The following is a 24,604-nucleotide window of genomic DNA, read 5'->3' on the forward strand; positions in this document are numbered from 1 at the left end:
GTCTGATATCCTTGTGACACAACATGATACAACCCATAACATCCTCTATGGCAACATCTCCATTACCAGTCACATTATTGTCCATGAGCATAAACATTCAATTCCAGATTTTCTTAAGGCAGCAGTTCTATCTAAAGAGAAGAGAGAATCACGTCAGTGTCTCCCTCACAAACAAGGTGGCAGGTTAATAACTGTGGCGGCCGAACAATACGGTACGATAGTCCACTTCATCCGGAGCAGAATGGACGAGGGACGACTGGAGAGAGATGCCATTCCTTTCCAAAAATAAAACAGGACATACAGGCGAGCGGGCGACAGGTGGACACAAAGGCTCCTGGACTCGCCTCCCTCTCTCTCTCTATCCGTGTGTGTGTGTGTGTGTGTGTGTGTCTAATACAGTAAATACTTGTTAATTAGAGGGTTGGGATCCGCTGGTCAGTTACACTCGTACAAATGTACGTGCACAGATGTTTCGTACATCCACTTTCTAAAGGATACGGGTGTTGTAGATGCAGTATATCGTGATTTTGTGTGTTTGTTTAATATTTGACTGATAATTTATCCTGAGAATTTTCTTTATGTAGAAAATCTCTGCAGCTTTTCTCCTCCTATACGGTGCAGTACATTGAGTTGCAGCTTATAGACTGAAACAGGAAAGTATATTTATGAGTTCACACTGGAATATAAAGGAATATCAGCTATTTCAGTGTTTTAATGTGTTGTTTCCATAGCATCTATCTCAACCTGAATCCTGAAGCTTCATGAACAAACAGTGTTGTTGATCAGTGTGAATGTGGATCTCTCTGCAGCACTGGAACCTTCGGAGCTTAGAGCTCCAGCTACAAAACCTGAGTGAATGTTCATGGGGACAGATCGCAGCTGCCACTGTCCATCACACACACACACACACAGACACACACACACAGTGACCGAGCTGGTCCATGTAGAGCACAGAGCTCATGGCCGTCACACGCAGACGCACACAGTGAAGAAACCCTCCAAGTGAGTCAACAACAAGGTCTCCTTACCGGGCCATGGGAATCTAACCAGCGGCATACAGGCTACTGTGTACCAGTGAGGGAACAGTTTGTCCAGAGGGTCATTTAGAGTCAGTATGAAGACTGTGGAACCTCTCGCAGTGATAAAGATCCTTGTTCTGCTGGTTCTGGTCACCTCAAGCTACAGTCTACAGAGAGGTAAGTCCGGTTTCTGCCACTTAACGAGTTTTTCAGCTTTTGTTTTTTCAGCATTTAAGTTGATATTCTAAAAACGTAGCAGCACTTGCAGGAAAGGCCTTCGACGTGATCTTTCCTTTGACTCCGTGCACGCATGAGTTAATATGCTGAGGTCAAAAGGCTATAGATCAACACACTCAATGGATAGATGGGGAAAAAGGAAACATCATGAAGAACTTTTACTATTGCATCTGGGTTTTAACTTATTTTTATTCTGTTCTTGAAGAGAGCCCAGGGGTGAGCTCCTCTACATGTGTAGCACTGACCTCACCTGTTTTCCACTGCGTCCTGCAGGGAAATGGAGAAAGTGTTTATAGGCCCTACACAGTGTAAATGTGACTAAATCTATATCCTTCCTACACTCGGGCACATCCTCCCCGCAGGCTGCTGTAAAGGTGCTGAGGGACCAGCTAATCTTTCCTCTGCTGCGCTCTCGGTTCCCACATGATCAAGAGACAGTCGGGCCCCAAGTGACATTTTCTTTCCTGTGTTTTTAAAAAATCGATAGAACTCTGAAGCTTTAATCAACTTTAAAGGCTGAAATCAACCCCAGTAAAACAGAAAACAGGTTCCAGAAATGAGAAGGAATGTAAAAACATCATTAGAGACTTTTCAGTGCAGAAAGTTCACCCGTGGCGTTCGGCAGCCGGACATGTGAGATGGGAACCGTATCAAATGCTGGCACATGCACAGGCCGGCCTGCAGAGCCCAGACACATAATACATGTTTTATGAGTCCAGATACACGGTGCGTGCTGCACAGCGGCTTCGGGAGACAGGTGGTGCAGTGGTTGATGTTATAGTTGATGAACTGGGCGAGTGCAGGGCTGGATTTTGACGGATGACCTGTACTTTGAGGTCAGTGATTACAAGGCTGAAACTAATGTGGACAGTGTCTTTCTTCACAGTCATTATTACTGTAAGTGTAACTGGAGACAGGAGACAACGCTCAGTAAATATACAGCATGAGTCAACTTCCACTGACCTGGGATCAGGAGTTCTTACCGAACGTGACCACTGGGGGTGTTGTGCAATGTATACGTTTATGTCAGGATATAGCCGGACCCATTGTGTTCATTGTGACGATTGTGAATCCTTGATTAGCGTTTATCAGCATGTTCCAGCACGATATGTGGGCAGATGGTAGTTAGGAGGTATAGTGAGGGTCGTCCACTAAGTACCAGAAGGGCGGTGGTTCGATCCCCGGCTCCTCCAGTCTGCATTCCCAAGTGTCCTTGAGCAAGATGCAGGACCTCAAATAACCCCTGACGACTGTGTATGATGGAAAAAACACCCCCATGTAGAATGTGAACGTGAATGCGACTTGTTGACTTCCACCAAATGCACAACTTATAAAGATAAAAACTAAATATATACCTTAATTAGTCAGGAGTACTTTTATCCTTAATACACATATCTTATTAACTATTTCTTTAAAACACGAGCAAGCTGTTAAGCAAGTCAGAGTAAAAGCTAATTATTATTATATTGTCATTATTGTCTTTCTGCTGTGCTGTGGATACTGATCCTTATCGATCCTCCACTGAAAGATATTGTATAGGCCTGTTTCTGAGTCACAGTGGCCTTGAGAATGAATCAGCTCAAACCTGCTTTAAAAAATAATATTTTGTCTTTGATAATGACACATTTATTAAGACAAATAGATTTTGGCCGAACAGTGTGGGTGTCATAGTGTAAAATACGCTCCACAAATACTCATTCATGGAAGATCAAAGTGTTTATGTTGCTCAGCATATCTGTGAAGCCGCACAAACACACGGGCGACTCCTCCGCGGACATCCGACCCCCCCGACATGCCACGAAAACAACACTATTTCTGTGTTTGTCCTTGTTTGACCACGCTGAAAGTCAAAAACTGTGTATTTGGTCTGCACGATAGCATCAGAGAGAGAGAGAGAGAGAGAGAGAGAGAGAGAGAAGGAGGATAAACTTCAAACCAAAGCAAATACCAGTGAATCCAGGGGTTGTAATAAGATAGATGATTTTGAAGAAGGCCACTGTTATGGGAAAAGAAACAGAGTGTGGAAAGATCGAGAGATACGAGGAATAAACAGAACAGACACGTTATCAACAATGACGACATGGAGGAAGTTGTAAAAGACATTTGTGCGAGCAAGATCTGGTGAAACTGGGCGAGCACACAGGGAGAGTAATGACAAGATGACTGCATCAGTGGATTTTAGGAGGAAGGAACAAACCAGCAAGGAAAGATTCACCCTGCACATCGATCAGCCAGTTCTATCTTTGTATTCCTGGAGCTTATACATCAACATTATACATAAAGACAGGGATTGTTAACAAGAGGCAGTTGCAGCATTTTTAAATGTGCGATAATTATGTATTTGTGCAAAGATTTTGCCCCAAAATGTCCATAATGTACATTGCATACATAAATAACAAGCATTGGTATTTAACCTGACAGATATACTGCAAAATTCATATTTAAGTATTCAGTAATTAGACGAAATTAGTATTAAACTATAAACAAATTTCAAAAGGAGATATCCAGGCGATTTGGCTTTATATCATCATATGTTATCATGAAATCTTTATTTCACAAGAGACCAAACAAGCACAGTGTCCCGATCCTTTCCTTTATCGTCCTTCTGTTTTCCTCCTTCACTTTATTACCCCCTCAGTACTTTGTATTCTTTTCTATTTTGCCTCTTCCTCCTCTTAGAGTTCGTGCAAAGTTTAAATCAACCCCCGATGTCTCTGATGTGAATCCACACACAACAGTTGCTGCCTCATCTCTATATCTCCTCTCATCCCCCTGTTTCCTTTCAACACATCTCTGTTTGAACTCCCCCTCTCATTTCTCCTCCTTAATATATTCACCGTAAAAAAGACCTTATTTGGGCCGGTTGCTTTAATTTCACCTTTGTCTCACTGGTCTGAAAATAAATCCATCATCTCAGTTCATTTCTTTCGTGATTGAAGCTCAATCTGGGTTAAAATAAATATTGATCACGTCTTTAACTCTGGATTCACCTGGTTTTATAATAACAGGTGGTTGTATATATAAGTTGGATAATCAGTTTACACAGAGCTGGTAACTCTTTCCTTCTAACAAAGACCATCTGTTGAAATCAGATCTAGAACAAAGAGCGCGCACCGGGGACGGAGCCCGTCCTCGAACCCTGAATTAAAACGTCCTCGTTTCAGCTTCTGCTTGAGTAAAAACTCAAGGATACACTAAAAGACTTCAGATTGAGTTCAACAATCCGCCGTCTGTCCTTCTCGGTCGAACTCTTTAAAAGATCCAGATGTAATTTAATCCTTTAATCCTGTTTTATCCTGTCAGTCAACCTTCTACTGCTCCAGGTCAAAACTGAAACAAAAGTCAAAACCTCTGATGCGTCAGCAGAGCCGGACTGAAACAGATGACTCGGTCAAAACAGGAATGACAAGAACGTTGTGCAATTTAGCTGAAGAGATTCAGCTGTTTTCAGCGAGTTAGACTGTCATGCATTATAAAGAAACAACGTGTTCAGCTCTGTCCCTTGTGCTACAAAATACAAAAAACAAATTGCGATGACACTTTGCAGAAAGCACACATCTGCACAACAGAGTTTCAGCTCTGCTCAAACTGTGAGATATTGTTTTTGCTCCAAATGCAAACTTTTCCCAAACCTCTACTGGATTTCTTGTTTCCTAGCCCCTCGTATCATCACCTTACTAGAGACAGTGGATGTGCTGCTGGATCACAATGCCACCTTCATCTGTGAGGTGCAGTCACGTCCTCCTGCTGACATCATGTGGACCAAGAACAACCAGCCGATCATGTAAGTCGACACCAGGAAACAACTCTGTGATTGTCCTCTTTCAGGTTAAATAAAGAATAGTCCTTTATATGGTGTTTATCTTTAATTTGGCTTTAATTTTTGATATGTCACACAATGCAAATGCTGATATTTTTATATAATATTATATATATTACATAATTATATTTAAATTAAGTAAGTAAAGCAAGAGAGACCCACAAGGATAGAAGTTTCAAAATAAATCAGGAAATGGAGAATTGAGTGCAAACCAAAAATCCAAACGTTCGTAGCAAAAGTCCAAACTTATCAAGTTCAAAACATCAGAATCATAACAAACACATACTTGAACTATGGATTTTTCTATATAAGGTTCATATAAGACATTTATAGCCCTCCTAACACTAACCTGATCATGTTCCCATAACTCTGACCCCATAGAGTTTGTTTCAAGTGTGATCCATTGGTCTCTCCTGTTTACAACTCTCTGTCCCATTAGGTACGACCCCCGCTACATAACCAAGGAGCAGGGACAGATGCTGATCGTCCCTCATGTGAGAGAATCAGATAACGGAGAATACTGCTGCCTTGCCAATAACGGCATTGGAGAGTCGGCCAAGAGCTGTGGAGCGCTGCAGCTTAAGATGAGTATGTCTGTTTTCATCCAAGCTTCTAGAGCTGAATGTGCAGATGGTACAACTCAAAATGTAATTTCTCAAAAGCACTGAGACAAAGGGGTTGAAAGTGCAGCATCTTATTTTGTCCGTCTCTGCATTAGAACCTCAGATCAAACGCCATCCCACCAACCTGACGCTTCTGCTGGAATCCAAAGCGGTGTTGCCCTGCGTGACGCTCGGAAATCCCAAACCAGATGTCACCTGGATCAAAGATGACGAGCTTATTAAGGTTTGTCCTTTTTCCCTACACATATAAAAGCATCAAGGTATCCAAGCTTAGCATAAAATAGCACAAATAGCCCACTTTTAGCTTAGTGTGTCGTTCCACGGGATAAGGAAATGATCCAAAGCCTAATGTCAAGATATTTAGTTCATTTTTACGAGTAATAAACGGAAAGGAATATGATTCTAGCAACTTGTCTCTTTCCTCCATCAGATCACTGACCGCGTGACCATCCTCGACTACGGTGCGTTGAAGATTCACAACATACAGAAGGAGGATGCAGGGCAGTATCGCTGTGTGGCCAGGAACAGCTTCGGTTTGGCCTTTTCAAAGCCGGTCACTATCGAGGTTCAGGGTACGTATCTTAATGTGATTTCTCCTTTTTTACGCTTGTAAGAAAATTGCTATTAAAACTGAAGCGCATTACTGGTTGGTTGCAGTGTAACTACGCCAACTGCACTGTGTGGTTTCTGTATGTTTTCCAGCTCCGGCACGAATCCTGCGGGTTCCAAAAGAGAAGAGAGTAGCGTATGGCAGCCAGATTAGCCTGGACTGTAACGCCACGGGGAATCCGATACCCACCATCACCTGGCTGGAAAACGGGAACACTGTAAGTTTCTTTAGCTTCAGTGTTTGAAGGTTTCTTTGGGTACTCCATGTTCCTCCAACTGTCCAACGTCACGCAGAATGGAGTTAGATCGATTGAAGAGCAGCTAGCGACCTGTTCAAGGTGTACGATGCCTCATGTCTAGCGTCAGCTGGGACTGGCTCCAGCCATCACAACCCTACAATGATTGTCGGTACCGTATAGATAATGGATGTATATCTAAAAGGCCAATTCTTATGCAGATATTTCTCAAATTAATGAATCTATACATATTTAAACGCCTCTGAAAAAGCTCTTAAAGCTCCCTGAAAGCCATATTTCAGCAGATCCTCATCCATCCGTCAATCCATGTCTGCCCAGTCCCCTTGGACTCTCATAAATGCCTGTGATCTTATCTCCTCTAGTTTGGCCTCAAATGTCCGTCAGCACAGCCAAGCAACAGAGGAGTTTCATCACGTAGCAGGCATTGTGACACCCCGTCAGCCGAAGAGCTTTGCATAATGCTGTGACAATAACGGAGTCGACGGCAGGGAAAGCGAGCGTGTTTTCAAAGTTCACACAAAGTTTGGGAAATGGAATCTCAATCTTCACTCGCTGCAGCGTAGATGTGAGATTAAACTCTCCTGAAGTGCTCCAGGGGATACGAGCTAAGTGCTATAAGCCGAAGCACCACAGTTTTTAAGTGGTTCATGGTGATTGACTCGCGTCCAATCCCGCACACATTAGCTAAGTCTCAATTCGGGGGCTGCATCTGAAGACCGATAGTGTCACAGCGGAGCAACTGGACTGTCCCGATTGGAAAGCTCCTTTAAATGTGGAAGAACATGATGTCTGTCTGGAGGAGCCGGGAATTGAACCATAGATTTTTCTACGAATGGCTCTACCTCCCAGACCACATCCTCCCTGATTGGTGTTGTTAATATACTGTCTATCGGCTTCTACTCTCAATAGTCATGTGCGTATAAACCGGGACACAAGAAACACAACTTCACACGTGCAGTACAATGTAAGACACACATCAGATACATTACCCCCCCGTCTCTCTTTATCCTCTGCTCTCTCTCTGTCACTCACACTCGCTCAAAGATCGGCTCAGTGATATAAACAGCGGAGGAATTCTCATTATGGCGACAGGGGATTTAAGGGCTTGATTTCCATTTAGCTAATAATACTCAGTATTATCAGCTTTTTAATACGTGAACTTGTGCTATGAAGCCGATGTCGCAGAGTGCTGACTTGTGATCGGACGAGTATGGGTTATAGGGCACAAGTCCTGCCTCCTCCATGTCAGCAGATGGGACATGGACTACAACTAACTTTTGGATAAGTTTAGATTAAATTACTTATTTGATGCTCTAAAAAGGGTTTTTACGAAATTCTGAAATTACATTCAAAGAAACATATTAAATGATTAAAGAACAATTTAGACTTGAATGAGGTAAAAATCTTAACAAAGTAATATTGTGGTGACTCAGATTGGGGCTAAATCCTGTAGATTACGTACAGGACCACCTTAATGGGACGTTACTTCCAGTAAGGCAGCAAGACATTTTTAACGTGTGCGCTATTGCAGGCAGACATACCCCAAGTAATGTCTGGACATTTAATAGCCTTTGGTGCTAACTACAACATGATTACAGGCCCATGATGCTTGTAAATACTGTGTGTGTGTGTGTGTGTGTGTGTGTTGATTAAAATGACTGTGGGAGCTGCTTTTCTGGCAGCAAGTAGACGTCATTAAATTCAGCGGGGCAGCGAAGAGATCATCGTAAAAACAGATGCTATCAGACGCATGTTCAAATATAGACATGTGCACAACATCACGCTCACACACACATTACACACTCGTACACACATGATTTATATTTATACAGTACATACAGTATATATATGTCAGTGGGAAACTATGGGCAACAAATTAATCGTATCAGGCTATATCGGTGTAGTGTGAATCTTTCACGCTATTGCCTCCTCCAAACACGTTATGTTTTCTCCCTTGTTCATTTGTTGGTTTGTATGTTTGTTTGTTTGTGAGCAATATTACACAAAGACAACTGAACGGATTTCCACGGAAATTGGTGGAAGGATGTGATGTGGGTCACGGAAGAACCCGTTAAAGTTTGGTGCGGAACCAGGATTTTTTCTTATTTTCACATTGCGTTTTTTCCGCATTTTCCGAGGTTTTAATTTGTCGATCTTGATGAAAAACATCAGGCACATTTAGGACACTGATATTTACGAGCGTGTGAAATTTTGTGTAGTTTGATTGAATTTAAGGGGCCTTGGCGGAGGTATGCCGAGTGCCATGTAGTTACAAGTGTATTTCAATGCCAGACATTTATTACATGCATGCAATTTTAACAACTCAACACCCACGAGACTATAAACAGTGCAGGAACAATTTACACGCAGGGAGAATTTAAAACAAAATGGTACAATTTCGCTAAATCCGGCAGCATTTCTGTGTCACTGCTCGTTTAATTGTTTTAATTATTCTGTCTCTGCCTCCGGGAAACACTTTCTTTTTATGTCTCATTTAAATGACTTTTTAATGTCATATATTCAGGCCTTTGTAAATCACTGTGAATTCCCTTGTGTCCGAACGCTGCTATAAATAAACTCCCTTTCTTGCCTCGCTCTCACAAACCTTCTTCCAGCTGCAGCCGGGAGCCGTTTTCAGTGGAAAGAAAAGCTTTGATGGCAGCGAGACAAATTTGTGGAGTTGAGCATTTAGCCGCTACGGGTGCCAATGTCGTTTTTTCAGGTGTCGGTGCGGAGAATTTATGTAGAACGCTCCTCGGCGAGAGCTGAATGTCCTGAGAGCCACTAGTTTGCAAACACCTTCCCTATATCAACTTGACGAGCCAATAATATGACAACCATGGGGGATGTTTGGCTGCAGGAGGGGTTCGCCCCCCTACTGGATGAAACAAGGAAGAATGCGATGATTAACGCTGCTCTAAGTTCAACGTCTCCCCCTCGTATGACGACGTGTTTTCTTTGTCCTCAGGTTTCAGGTGCATCCGTGGAGGAGACGTTGGTGGGAGAGGTGATTCTGTCCGTCCTGAAAGTGACGGTGAACAAGCCGGCTCTGTTCACCTGCCTGGCCTCCAACAGGCACAACGCCGGAGCCAACACCGTCAAAGCAACCGCAAGGGTCACCGTCGAAGGTAAGTGACCATGGACTGTGGACAGAGACGGGCATCAGGCAGTGCAGCTCATAAATCCTGCCTCCTCCATGTTGGCGGATGGGACACGGACTAAATTAAAAAGTCAAAGTACATGTTTAATCGTTTTTGGGGTAATTTTACATTGCTGTTATCACACTGATTTGGGTTTTTAAGTTGTTATCATACTATTATTATAGTATTCTATTAAAACAGGGTGAAATGCCATGATTGACAGCTGAGATTCGTGATTGGTCGAGCTCGTGTATCGAAAATGCTCCTCCATCTCAAATCAAATCAAATATACTTTATTGTCCCCATGGGGAAATTATTATGCTTTTGACTTCCATTGCACACATGAAGTACTTTGTATATAGTGTGTAGTTGTTGTTGTCGTTGTTGTGTCTTGTGTTATTTTAGCTGCCGGTTATATTGGTGGGGTTTTGTGTGGCCTCAGCTGTTTGGTGTCTCCCCCATTTGGTTGATTCTTCTCAACCACACCCCATGACTCCAGTCACCTAAAGACAAACAAACACACACACACACTTGAATACCTCTCTGGCCACACACACACACACAGACACACACACAAACTGTCTGTCAACCTGGTCGTCCCTCAGTGTCCTCAAAGCCGGCTATGAAGCACCATGGTTGGATTTCTCTTCCAGCTCAGACTGATTTTTGTCTCTGTGTCTCTCTCTGGTCTCTTCCGTCCTCTCCTCCTGCTTCTCCTCCTTCAACCCACGTCTTCCGGACGCTGCCACTTCCCCATAGAGTGGAGGTAAGAGTTGTTCTTTGCTTGTTCTTCTCCTCTTGTTTACTGTATTTCCATGCCGCAATCCAGTTTTCACGAGTTTTGTAGTAACACTTTTCAGCCTGAATAGTCAGAATAACTACACAGCACATTGCCCGTCATTAAATTTTACGCAGGCGCCAAAACCACTTGAGTTCTCGCTGCATTTTGAAGACACTGAAGTGCTGTCACTTCCTCTGGGTCTGCAGAGGACAACCAGCATTTTAGCTGTGTCAATAAACCTGCTTTGCCAAGAGGGAGCCGTTCTCTCAGTCACCCATGTGGTGTGAGTTGAATTTGAACTTTGCTGAACCACGTCGCATCCACATCTGGACCAGGGGAGAGAGAGAGCGACAGAGGGAGGAAGAGAAAGACAGACAGGCAGATGGAGAGAGAGGGAGAGGAGAAGAGAAAAGGTGGGAGAAGAAAAGGGGAAAAGGAAACGTTGGCCTGATGAGAATCTTTGAGGTAGAAACGAAGATAGTGGTCGCAGGCTAAGAAGGTTTACTCACAAGATTTGCCAACTCATGACCACATCTGGACCATATGTTCGTATTGAAACGGAGAGAGCGGAGAAGAAAGAGAGAAAGTAGAGGGAAGGATGACATGGTGGGATGACGGGGTTGAAAGATTTACAGGTTAGCTCGAGCTCTGACGGTTTGACTTGAACTTGAAGCACCAAACTCCCACGAGAGGCGACATCTGGAGACTGTAACTGTGCACAGACAGACACACACACACACGCTCACATGCAGGCAGGCAGAGACATCAGACCTTCGCTGTGAGGCAGACATGTGGATGGTGCTCATGCTGGAAGGCGAACAGATGTAAGAGCTGAGGAACATTGCAGGCAAACAGCAGAAAAAGCCGAGCTGGTAACACAGGTTAACGTTTTGTATATACGACCGAGCGGCTCTGTCGCGAGGCAGCTCCCACCGAGAGGCAGCCAGGATGTAATTTCATACGAACCTCCCGCAACTTGTTTCATGATCAACATCTGGATCGTATCAAAGAAGATATTTCTTTGTATTTTTTTTTTTTGATGCACACCTCCGCAAACTAAAAGTCGGCCAAAGCAGTAAACAAGCGATTACTCCAGGAAGCTGTGGACTGCAACAGCTGGCGAAAGAAGATAAAATATTGTCTTGATTATTCAATCGAGTAAAATCAATAGTGCGTGACTATAGTGAGTTAAAGGGTAATTTTGGATGTGAACATGCAGAATCTGTAGACAAGTGATTTGGGGGTCGGAAGCCTTTTGGTTGCTAGTTTGACCAATATCCTCTTGGAGCAGCTTTGTGGGGCACATTGACCGAGATGCATCGGCTATCGGCCTTTTAATTAATCTCCATTCATTAGCAGATAGCTGTTAATAGAGATTAACCAAAATGTCATTGTCTGTTTGATAAAAGAAACTAGTCGGACTGTAAACGGTGTACGAAGAACGTAGAGAGTCTTGGCCTTGATATCTTGATGTGTGTGTTTCTCTCCCCTCCGACAGACTCTATAAAGGTGTAACCGGCTACTGCAGCGCCTACCGCGGAGATGTTTGCCGCAACATCCTGCGAGACGATTCGCTGGTTTTCTTCAACTCGTCCCTCTCGGACCCCGAGGACATGCAGGAGTACCTGGTTCAGAGCTGGTCGGCGGAGCTGGAAGGCCTCAGTGCGACGTGCGGCCCCGCCCTGCGCTCGCTGCTCTGCCACGCCTCCTTCCCCGACTGCAACCCATCAGGGTTGGGCCCGGCACCGAAACCCGTCTGCAGGCAAGTGTTTCTCTGAGTAAAGAATAAATTAACAACATAATAAATGAGTAGTTTAAGGAGGTTTATCATCTGTTTCCCGTTCAAAAAAACAGAGAGCACTGCCTGGCGGTGAAGGAGCTGTACTGCCATAAGGATTGGTTGGTGCTGGAGAGCAGCATTTTGTTCCAGCCGGGCCACTTCAGCTCCGTCATCGGGCCCCACACTCCCAGTTCACTGCTGCCCAAGTGTCAGGCCTTACCCAGTCTTCACTCAGACCCGGAGGCTTGCACACATGTCCCCTTTCTGGGTAAGAGACCCCTTACTGAGGCACTTTGGGGCGTCCAAAATGTTTGATACATCTCTGCTCTGTGGGATCAAGAACAAGTTTCTTTTATTGTTCTTGCACAGGGCATTAAGTTTTATTTTACTTCTTAAACACAGAATCTAATAAGAACGTGTAGTTATTTGTGTGCTGAAGGGAAAATAAACTCATGGATATAATGTTAAACATTCTGAATTTACCTTCAGCATTGTATTAATTTCTCATTGAAATGTTTTTATGCGGATCACTTTAAAGTCTTACTCTTAATATTCAAGGTTTCTGTGTATTTCTGTATTTCAGACCTCAAGAGAGATCACATCACAAGTAAGTTTAAAAAATGTTTTCAGTCATTGCAAATAATCTCAGACATCAACAAATTGATCCTTTATAAGATATTAATTGTTGAAAACAAAATATCAATACATTTATATTCTGTTTGGTGTCAACAGCAACATGTTACAATGACAGAGGCCGTTTCTACCAAGGCAGCGTGAACGTGACGAGGTCTGGGATCCCGTGTCAGCCATGGAGCCAGCAGGTAAAGTGTGTGTGTGTGTGTGTGTGTGTGTGTGTGTGTGTGTGTGTGTGTGTGAAAAAGAGCACAGGGGAGAAACGTGTGAATAATAAAAGACAGAAGTTTGAACAAGTTACAGGGAAACAGGAACCTTTTGTAAACGTCTCGTCGTTGATGGCGACGCTGCCAATACAAGCCTGAATTAAGTAAGTGTGACTGATGTGCTATGTGTGGATGTGCAGATTTATAGGTTCTCGACCTCAGAAACAGAAAAACACACACAAAAAGTGCTTACAAGTGAATACACAAGCACACACAGACACACACACACACACACTCTCTGTGGCCCAAAAGCCCCTTTATGTTTTTATAGATTCGATGGAAAGGGTCTGTTAGGGTGAGCTGTTTCTACTCTCCTGTGCAGTGTGTGTGTGTGTGTGTGTGTGTGTGTGTCTGTGTGGCTGTCTGCCAGGTCAGCAGAGAGGGAGGGGCTCATCGTGTCACATCCTGCCTCTGGAAGCAATTAGCTTTCACACGCATATGCTGCAAATGCTCCATCACAGACACACACACACACACATGCACTTTAACACTTCACAGTTGCTCAGACACACACGTGCACTGTGTGTGAAACTGACAGAACTTTCTCCGACGTGATTCTCGACATATTCAAGCACATTAAATCACATAATGCTTGAGAAAAATAGGAATATTAGGCCTTTATCTTTAACAGTGTCTCTTATATACAATAACATACACACAAATTCACGTAAACAAACTGTTTCCCTCACAGGAAGAATTAATATCAGGTTATTGAGTCTGTGTCTCAATCTTCTTTAATCTGAAAACACGTGACATGATTAACTGTCTCCCACTGGTTGACATTGGCAGAGAAGCTTGTGTGTGTGTGTGTCTGTGTGTGTGTGTGTGTGTGCTGCAGTGGACACTAGATTGTGGGTGCATTATGTCGGGATCAGGTGCATTTATGCAGGATGTTGACAATGTGCGGCTGCAGATTTCATGTCCATTTAAAATTAAAAAAACAGCTTGAGCGACTCGAATAAAACACATATTCAAGTGTTTCATATTAAACCTCAGGCCCCGAACATCTAAAACCCTGAATAACAGACTTGTCAGGCTTTGATTTTCTCTAGACACAGCTGTAGTAATAAATATAAATAAGTGCAAAAGTGTAACAAATGAGCTTAAGCTGCAAATGTTAGCATGCAAGGCTTTTATCTTATTTGTATGTACTTTATAACTCTTATACTTAAACCTCAGCAAGATAATTGTTTGAAAAAGGAATAAAAAAAAAAGATTGTCAAGGATTTTCACATGATAGAAAATGAGAAGCCTGTTTTTCGCAATGGGTGACAAATCATTCTGGATTTTTATAAATTTGCCGTCATGGTGACGTGTAAATCTCACTGGAAGTTCCGAGAATGGAAAGTGTGACGAGCACAGCAGCAGTGAAAGCGCCCGTTACAGCTCCGAGGTGAAAACGCATTGTCCTGCATTAAAGTCGGGATTTAAAGTTACTGAGAAAACACAGAGATATCAGGAAGTGAGCATGTAGCGTGTTCTGCTTCCAGGAAGAGGGCCGGAGTTTTGTGATTATGGTGCAGCCGGCCAAACACAAGTTTAAAAAAGGCTGATTGTTAAACACGATCACGTTGATGATGATCCTTCGGTTCCTGGCCAGGACCTAAGCTGCCATTTCCTCTTGTAAGAATAATAATAGGTTGATTGGGATGAAGTTTCTCCCAGAAGGCGACGTGAAGCTGATTGGAACATGAGGTTTACTCAGAAGGTTAGAAACAATATCTGGTTTTATGTGGGAATGTGGATTGTTTCTGTCATTTGAGGTTGTTGTTATCATACTGGTAAGTTGAAGCCTTTGTTTTTACAGCAGGTTTGGATAGAATTCGATATTTGATGATATAAAGACAGGTTGAAACATCGTGATTGACACCTGAGACTCTGTGAGTATCGTCAGGATGTTGACACCTCGGCTGTGGAAGGAAGTGTCGTCCATCATAATAAACAATCCATGGTTTTCAATGATACATTTCTCAACTGTGAATTGAGAACAACCTTTGTTTTTCTCACCAAAATAACAACAACTTGCCATTGTGACTACGACATTGTTGTGGTGCTGCGAAACATCTGCAGGGATTAGTCTGGGACGGAGGTCTGGGTGTACGGTGTTGGACTTTGGAGACTTGTTTCCCATCTCCTTCTGGAAGCCAGAGACAAACGGTTGTTGTTCAGGTTTCGTGCAGTTGTTGTTCTTCACATTCCCGGCGACCTGAGGCTGGAGCTTTGTGCACGACACATTCGGCACATGTGCTGAACGCAGCCTTTTCAGCTCATAACCTCATATCTCCTGGGAGCGGTTGGACCGAGGCTCTTTTGATGACTAAAGCTCGTGACACATGAAGACACCAGATGTTCCGTGTTTGAGTTGGCACTCCGGTTTGCAGAAACAACCATGTAACCCCATAATGTCCCTCATTATAGAACATTTTACAACTCATGGTTATTAAAGTGGAACCCTGCGTACGGACCCTAAAGAAGTTGTGCTCAAGTCCATCTTAGTTTCATTTTCTGACGTGGAAGTCAAATTGGCTTTAACAGCTCTGAAACATTCCAGAATAAGAAAATCCAGGCGAGACGTTTATTGATCAGACTCTGCTGATCCCTCAAGTCAAGTCTGTTTCCTCTTTACCCCCCCCTCAGAGCACAGGGTCAGCAACAGAACAGAGCAGATGATGTTTTACTCAGAAACACCTCTGGTCACAGGCTGGCTCCCAGATGTGCTCAGCAGGTCTGGAGGTAGAAAGAAGGAACAGCAAACTTCTGACAGGCCATCGAGTAAAACTCTCATTTCCAATCTCATTTTCGATCTTCATGTTTTTCTCCTCTGTGCCGTTTCGTCTCCGTCTCCTCCTGCAGGTTCCCCACCAGCACCGCTTGTCTGTGGACGTCATCCCAGAGCTGAGGAGCGCAGACAACCACTGCAGGAACCCGGGAGGAATCAGCGACAAGCCCTGGTGTTACACCTCGAATCCCAACATACGCTGGGAGTACTGTGCCGTGCTGCATTGTGGGGAGGCAGACACAGCGCCAGGTACTCTTATACAGTGTTACACCATGTAGTTTCATTACAGTCAGGGTATTTCAACAAGTTTTGATCCAGGAAATACACATTTTTGGTGCAAGTAGCCAAATTTCACCAGGAAACCTAATTGGGTTTAATGTCTAAGTCCAGTTTATTACAATGTAGATCTTATTTTTGTCCCACATAAGTAAAAATAATCAGGGAACACTGCAAACTAAAAAGTAATTCAGTTAAATATAAAGTGAATAATATCTATTATCTAGAAGTCACATATTTACATCCAAAAGTTACCATAGTGACTCCAGATTGGTGTGCACACATGTGAACATGCCACCCACAGACCCACTAACACACAAAGTGCTATTGTGCTGTCCAGCGCCTGGTTCTCACCTCTCAGTCCCACCCTCTGAGAGTCACTGTTCAGGGAAAACTGCTTTTAATGCTGGCACACTAAACATTTATGGTGTTACTTAGTAGATATTATGCTGCAACAGGCAGTGACAGCGCTGCTTTAAAAGCCGTGTGTATAGAGTCTGACTGAGGGATTTGGAGTTGGGCTGGTTTTTATTGGCTGTTTGGCTGGTTTTTGTCACACAGACCTGGCAACCCTGACTTGCATGCAGTGGATTCTAGTGGTTAATGGCTCAGCTTCCTGAATAAAAAAATCTGGCTTCCACAAATGAGACGTAAGGTTGATGGTGTGTCACCGGATTCTTTACAAGTCGGTGTCTGCGTCCATGATTAGTAGAAATTCTGTTACCTTGGTCCAAATTGAAATCGGCTATTTTTGCTACCTTACTGTTTCTTCGTCTTTCAACTTAAGTTTTTATATTTTATTCTTCATTAAAGCGACGTTTAATGAATGCTGAAAAACTACACATACAGCGGACAAACTTGTAATAACCCAGACTTCCATTTATGCTCACTTGAACCTTCCTGGATAACAGTTTATGACTCTGTGTTTGTCAGTGACGAAGCCGGAGTCGCAGGGCCCCCGTCAGCCGGCTCATGTCCCCCCCACGACCCCGGTATCGTCTCCAGCCTACTCCATGTCCGTCATCGTCATCATCCTCACTGGAGGGGCAGCTGCAATCTTCCTCTTCATCAGCATCCTGGCCTGCCGCAGACGGAGGAAGCAATGGAGGAACCGAAAGAGGTAAAGGAAAGAAAGGATGCACAGCTTCTATCCACCCTTCTCTTCCTCGCTCATCTGGTTTTATTTTGGGGTCCACAGAGCGATGGAGACCCCGACGCTGAGCGCTCTGCCGTCGGAGCTCCTGCTGGACCGACTCCACCCGAACCCCATGTACCAGAGGGTTCCTCTGCTGATCAACTCAAAGCTGCTGGCCCTCGAGTACCCACGAAACAACATCCAATATGTCAGAGATATCGGGGAAGGAGCCTTTGGACGGGTTTTCCAAGCCAGGTGAGAGAAATGGAGGAAAATCAAGGGAAGAGGGGAGAAGTGGATGATTGAGGTAGAAAAAGATGAGGATGGAGAAGCAGATTCAAAGAGTCGTCGTCTACAAATGGGCGAGAGAGGTAATAAAGAGGGAATAGAGCAGCCAAACAAGGCCCAGGTCACACAGAGAAGTGCTGCGTCATTCACAAAGTCACAGGCGGAGCTGCTGCCGGTGTCACTTACACTGAACACTGACACGGGGTCAGTGTTCGAGACACTGAGTCTCAAGCCGATCTCTACGATACGATGAAATACCACCTGGGTCATAAAGGGCATGGAATTTTAAAAAATGGAACAAATCTCTTCACACATCATGAAATAGTTCTCTAACTTCCTACACACAGCGTTACACAGGAGTCGTGTAGAGCTCAAGCGAACACAGCGCAGATATAACAGGGTGCAGATCACACAGCAACACGGTGGCATTTTCACAGTAGCACCGGCGGTGAGCAGCTAAGACGTCCTTCTGGCCGGCTGCTAATCCCTCAGTGAAGATGGGAATGCTGCAGTATATGGACACCCCTGGGAACACGACACACACGTGCACATATTCCTTCACACACACACACATTTATATAACCTTGATTATGAGACGTTGACTTGGTAGCTGCTCCTGTAGGAAGATCTGGGACAAGATAAAATGTCTCTACGTTTTATTTTGACATAAGCGTCTGAAACTCAAATTTGGCTTCACAACGATAGAGCACGGACACACACACACACACACACACACACAGACTGACACACAACATTCACAGTGACCGAAATAGAACCAAGCAGTAAATAACTTCCTCCCTCACAAGTGGGCAGCAATCTATAGTTTCCCATTGTGTGCGTGTGTGTGTGTGTGTGTGTGTGTGTGTGTGTGTGTGTGTGTGTGTGCGTGTGTGTGTGTGTGTGTGTGTGTGTGTGTGTGTGATGTATGTGTCCGTCTATATATAAAAATCTACAGTGAGAAACAACATGTTGACTTTAGTTTGCCCTCTAGTGAGCAACACAGGAAGCTCGTATGAATGCATGTATGTGTACGTTTCCCTTCCACTGACCAACATCTACAGTCCTCTGTAATAATACAGTTGCACAGTTGTTGACTTATAAAAACATGTTTAAAAACATCTGGTCAATGCATCACGTAAAAATGCATCCCACAATGCTAAAATACAGAAAAATTGATATTTACAATCCTTGAATTTTGCTGGAGGAGAGACTGAGCTGCATGTGTGCGTCGCACCTCATGACTGTGTGTGTCTGTGTGTGTCTGTGTGTTGCAGAGCCCCGGCCCTGCTGCCCATGGAGACGTTCACCATGGTGGCTGTGAAGATGCTGAAGGAGGAGGCGTCGGCCGACATGCAGAACGACTTCCAGAGGGAGGCGGCGCTCATGGCCCAGTTTGACCATCCCAACATCGTGCGACTCCTCGGTCAGTGGGTTGTGTTTGTCTGTGGGAGAAACAGCGAGTGAGGAGATTTGGTTTTTTACATTATTCAACTTCTAGAGCAATTTCCTTTGAGGGAGGAGGAAAGAACAACGGAAAAGAAAAAGAGAGAAAGTACAAAAGGAGATAGAATAATGTTTAAAAAAGCAAAATATGACAGAAAAGACGACCGGATTCACACAGCACATTGAATCGAACCCCTCTTCAAGTTCATGTGTTTTAGTGTTTTTCCTTTTTTATTCGCAAACCAGCAGCAGACATTTTAGTCATAGCGTGTTTTCTTTCTGAATTGCTCCTTTTTAATGACGTGTATTATAAGTCATGGGTCATTTCATCATCCAGATCTATCTGCTATTTCCAGAAATCTCTATTTTTTAAGAGAGTGAGCAAATCCCATGGAAAAAAATAAGCTTTTCTTCTGTAAATCCAGGTTCCTGTTCCCGCTCACACACACTCACCCCGAGTGAAGTCATCCTCCTCAGATCTTTTCCACCGTAAAACCACCAGAGAACCGTTTGCCAGTAAATAAGAGTTCCCTGACAACTCATGTGCCTTTGTTGGCCTTGATTAAAACCAACGTCCTCTATTAAATTTTGCATCGACACTAACGCTGCAAATCTAATCTAATACAAACACGCTCGCATCCGTATATATTTTTTCCAGGAAGACGTCCACGGATGCAGCACAGCTCAGTAAACAAGCCCATCGCCCACTGGCTGCGCTGAAAGAACTTTGTTTACTCTGGTCCAATCTGCAGCTCCGGTAGCTGAGAGTTCAAACTCACCACCGATCGGAGAAAAAACGATTTTTATCGGAGGTGAAACTGTGCCGAACGTTTTGAGTGACACTAACTTGGAATGAGTCGTCTGCAGAGTCACTAAAGTCTCCGGTGCTGACGAAGCCAGAGTTACTTAACCTCTAATTAGCCTCCGGGGCTAATAATATGCGTTCGTTAAAATTAGAGGAACCATATGTCTGCATGTCATGACTTTGCTGCTTGTGCAGGACGGGGCCTCCGAGTTCTGTATATTTAGCGATGGAGTGAGACATTACTACTGTTGAATTACAGCCCCCCCCACACACACCACACACACACACCAGGCAGGAGTAATCAGAGCTTCCTTCTCTGACAGGCTCCTTCACTCATTGACACACAGGACATGAACCGACTGAGCTTGACCTCCGAGCTTCCTCCCTTCGCCGTGTTTTCATGTTGTTGTCGCAGCTCCCTGGACATCACAGTTATAAGACAGTCAAATAAACATTACAGTTGAGGCCAGTTTAAGGCACTTGGAGAGCGTTGACCTCCACCGAGGCCCCTGATGGAACCGCACTTAAATTCACCAGATCTGGATTTATTATTTGGTTCTGCACCAAATTGCACAAACTCATAGATAGAGTCGAGCTTCAGTGATTTGTGTGACCATGTGTAGGAGGAGACGAACAGGTCAAGAGGAGGATGCTCATCGAAACTCTCCTCAAACACAAAACTATTTCATCCCCTGGCTTGATTTATGAGTGTCGCCACTTCCTGTATCCCTTGTTTCAAATTAAAAGCCAAACGAAAACAACCTCCCTGTGCATTTTTGGTTTAAAGTTTCTTGGACGACAACGAGGGCTGAAACATGTCATCTGTGTGTCCCAGCTGTTTGTTTGAAGCCCAATGATGTTTACGCAGTTATTCAAACCAAACATCATCTTCTATTTCCCTAATGCAATCTGACAGATTTGGTATTTTGGGGGGACTCTGGGATTTCCACAAGAAATTGAAATAAAGTTTTTTGGGGCCACCGACGGGTCACTGAGGTTCCAATTCACGGTTCACACATAAAAACGAAAATGCAATCAATCAAAATTATGACTGCGGCCGGTGTGACTCAGAACAGTTCAGTGCACGAACCGCAGAGAGCGGACTCGCCATGTACCGAGCTGGAAAGAAACACGGAGAAGGTCGGCCGAGCCTCGCACGCTTGGCTGTGGGACGAGAAACTGAAACTACCGTCTGGCTCCTGTCCGGTATTTCTGTCCTTGTTGGCCACTCTGCTGATTTGTTTTAATATTTTCCACAGAGCTGTGTTTTGCGAATGCCAGGTTACATGAATATGGGACATGCACGGCCTGTGCAGGGCGTCTGGGGCTCTGCACAGTCTTCACACTGTGCGCTCTGATTCCTCTGAGCTGTGCACATCGCAAAGAAGCATTCACAGGAATCCAACGATAAACAAGCAGAGAAACGCTCTTTTATAGAGGCAGAGTAAATATGAAGCGAATAAAGTAGAATACGTTTGGTGGCGGTAAATATCGGCGGAGCTAAGAAACAGATTAATGAATGGATAACTTTTAAGATAAGAGATAAAAATAATCCTTTATCAGTCCCACAACGGAGACATTTATTGTGTTACAGCAGCAAAGAGGAAAATCTGTAAAAGTAATAAATGCACTATAAACACAAGGAAATATGAAAAATTTAAAATAGAAATAACATATACAATGTGAACAGAATATATAACGACGCCATGATAAAGAAAAAAATGACTGAATGAGAATAACTGATATTATTGATGATTGTGTCTTTTGTGGAGAAGGAAATGTTTGGTGGTGGACGATATATCGTTGTGTATCGTTGGTTACATCTACGTGATATTCAAAGATGTTTAGTACTTAAACAACGAGAATCTCCTTGTTGCCTATTTCCTAATTTTTATTTCCTTTATTCTAGAAGAATTACGACTTTATTCTCGTAATATTGACACTTTTTTTCTTGTAATGTTACACAACAACATTGCTCTAATACTCGTAATATACAGTGTGACAGCAAAATACTTTCTCCACATCAAGAGTTATGGAAGACGTCTCACTGCAAAATACCCCTCAGCATCTATAATGTTTCCAGAAACCTAAAAATAACTTTATTTGTATGTTATTCACATCTGAAATTCAGAATGTTTATTAAACTTAAAATCTGTGCAGACAGGCCCAGGAAAAACACAAGCTTCAATTCAAAAAACACTTAGTTACACACTTATGTAAGACGTCTACGCCACTTTAGAGTTTATTTATGAGCATGTACACATCACAGATGGCTGCGTCTGTGTTTATGTCTGGACTGAATATATTTTTACCCTATACAGTGAATGACCTCATTGTATAATCTGCTGTAGGAGAAGAAACACACTTGATTCAGGGTGTTACGACGTCACTAATGTGTGTGCTCTCTCACACCTCTGTGGTGGAAACTAATCTGTACTTACTGTTCTAATGTAAATCCTCTGTATCCTCTCTCACCAGGCGTGTGTGCGGTGGGCAAACCAATGTGTCTGATGTTCGAGTACATGGCCCACGGCGACCTCAACGAGTTCCTGCGCCGCCGCTCCCCGACCCAATCGGTGCACACCCTGAGCTGCGCCAGCCTCTCGGGCCGCAGCTTCTCCACGGAGTCGGACGCGGGGCCGCTGGCCGGCGGCGAGCTGCTGTCCATTTCCAAGCAGATCGCCGCGGGCATGGCCTACCTGTCGGAGCGCAAGTTTGTGCACCGCGACCTCGCCACCCGCAACTGCCTGGTGCGTGAGGAGATGGTGGTGAAGATCGCAGACTTCGGCCTCTCCAGGAACATCTACTCGGCCGATTACTACAAAGCCAACGAGAATGACGCCATCCCCATTCGCTGGATGCCCCCAGAGTCCATCTTCTACAACCGCTACACCACCGAGTCGGACGTGTGGGCCTACGGCGTGGTGTTGTGGGAGATTTTCTCCCACGGCATGCAGCCGTACTACGGAATGGGTCACGAGGAGGTCATTTACTACGTGAGGGACGGCCACATCCTGTCCTGTCCCGAGAACTGTCCCCTGGAGCTGTACAACCTGATGAGGCTCTGCTGGAGCTCTCAGTCGTCGGACAGGCCCAGTTTCTGTAGCATACATCGGATACTGGAGCGAATGCATCAGAACACAATGAGCGTGAATGCTGAGACCGAGGCCGACTGCTAACCTGGGAGATTTTTACAAAAACACGTCTGTACCTGAGCAGGAAAACTTTATATAGTGATTTAGTGCCTGAAACCCGACTGTACACTGAAATACTGTGACTGTGCAGTTTTTATCTTCAGGAGACGCAACCAATCAGGAGACTTGTAATTAACCATCATATCACCATATTATACCATCGTCATTTAGTAATTCTTTAATCCAGATCCTTCTATTAGACAAATATTGAATGCATGTATGAACAGACTCTGACCCTGAGCACATTGCCTTAATGTGTAAAGACCTGAAACCACTAACGAGGCAGATATACCCCTAACCGTTAATCTTTACTTCATCCGTTGCATGTTCAGTTTTTTTGGGGATATTTATTGATTTTCATTTTCCGTCTCTCTTCCTGATCAAGGTGAGACAAACGGCCCGACCACTGAACGAGTCTAGTTGGACTTGTTTAAGTCGCCTCGAGCAAATTCCACAGCGGCACACAATCACTTTAAAACACTGATGCTGGTTGTTTAGTAGAAAAAGTTGCTATTCCAGTTTTGGGGATTCTTGAGATATATTTTTCATCATGTTGTTGTTGATCATGTCTTTTTTTCTTGATTTCAGAAAAATCTATATACGACCCTGACGGAAACAGACATTTAATTATTTTATAACTTCTCGGTTCCTTTCTTTATAATAAACTCTTCAGTAACTAAAAAGATTCTGCTGAACTTTTTTAATTGGTTCTCACAGAGACAGAAATTCTTTGATATCAAACTTTATTCGTCAGATTATTTCATTGTCATATTCTGACACAATTTGGTTCAGCAGTTTTTGATTTGTTTTTTTTAAATGTATTTAATTAATATAAAAATGTCGATGTTGCCTTTCAGATGAATAACACGTTTTATCTTTGTTTTTAAATGTGGTGTGATTTTATGTTTTTGTTATTTGTTATGTTACATAAATGATAAAATCTTCCCTACACTTCTCATTTACTTCGATATTTCTTGGTGCACATCACAGAGAATTAACTTCATATCATACATTTCTACACTACTGAACATTTAGGATTTTGTTATTAGAGAGGCAGAGAGTGTTTCTCTTTAATTAAGTTAATTATGAGCCTCCCCCCCCCAAACACATGTTCCATGACAGGTCCTCTCTGGCACCCACCCCCATGTTTTACCGTGTGGATGCTGCAGTGTTGTTACTCACCACAAGAGGGACCAGAAGGTGACCTGCAGCAGAGGAGGAGATACTATACAGAGCTGATTCAATAGTTTATGGTGAATTTCTTAGTGAATTATCAAAGAAAAACATTGCATCCTCGCATGCACGTGCATTTATATACGTTTGAGAATGTGTCTGTGTTAAGAGAAGGCAGCACAGGTCATTTAAAATCAACAATATGTTCTTTTATTAATTTATTTGTGACCTAACGCATCATTATCTGGAGCTCATTCCTCCGCAGAGGCCGAACTGTCCCTTCATGAAACAACATTCAAATTCCCTTGATCCTAATTTTTATATGTAGCCGACACACTTCTAAATA

The 24,604-nt window shown here is 43.6% G+C and overlaps 1 protein-coding gene across 1 annotated transcript; it reads left to right on the forward strand.

Moving 5' to 3' along the window:
- The first annotated feature begins 903 nt into the window (after positions 1-903).
- Positions 904-24,036, forward strand: musk (muscle, skeletal, receptor tyrosine kinase). The gene is made up of 17 exons (XM_035141368.2): positions 904-1,196; positions 4,914-5,040; positions 5,516-5,664; positions 5,795-5,922; positions 6,130-6,271; positions 6,402-6,526; positions 9,534-9,693; positions 10,465-10,471; positions 11,985-12,248; positions 12,341-12,534; positions 12,850-12,873; positions 12,999-13,087; positions 16,019-16,193; positions 17,154-17,340; positions 17,419-17,610; positions 18,918-19,066; positions 22,370-24,036. The coding sequence occupies exons 1-17, from the start codon at positions 1,115-1,117 to the stop codon at positions 23,068-23,070; spliced, it is 2,895 nt and encodes a 964-aa protein (XP_034997259.1). The 5' UTR covers positions 904-1,114; the 3' UTR covers positions 23,071-24,036.
- Positions 24,037-24,604: the final 568 nt, after the last annotated feature.

Source organism: Hippoglossus stenolepis, chromosome 18 (assembly GCF_022539355.2).
Source record: "Hippoglossus stenolepis isolate QCI-W04-F060 chromosome 18, HSTE1.2, whole genome shotgun sequence".
NCBI classification, from domain to species: Eukaryota; Metazoa; Chordata; class Actinopteri; order Pleuronectiformes; family Pleuronectidae; genus Hippoglossus; species Hippoglossus stenolepis.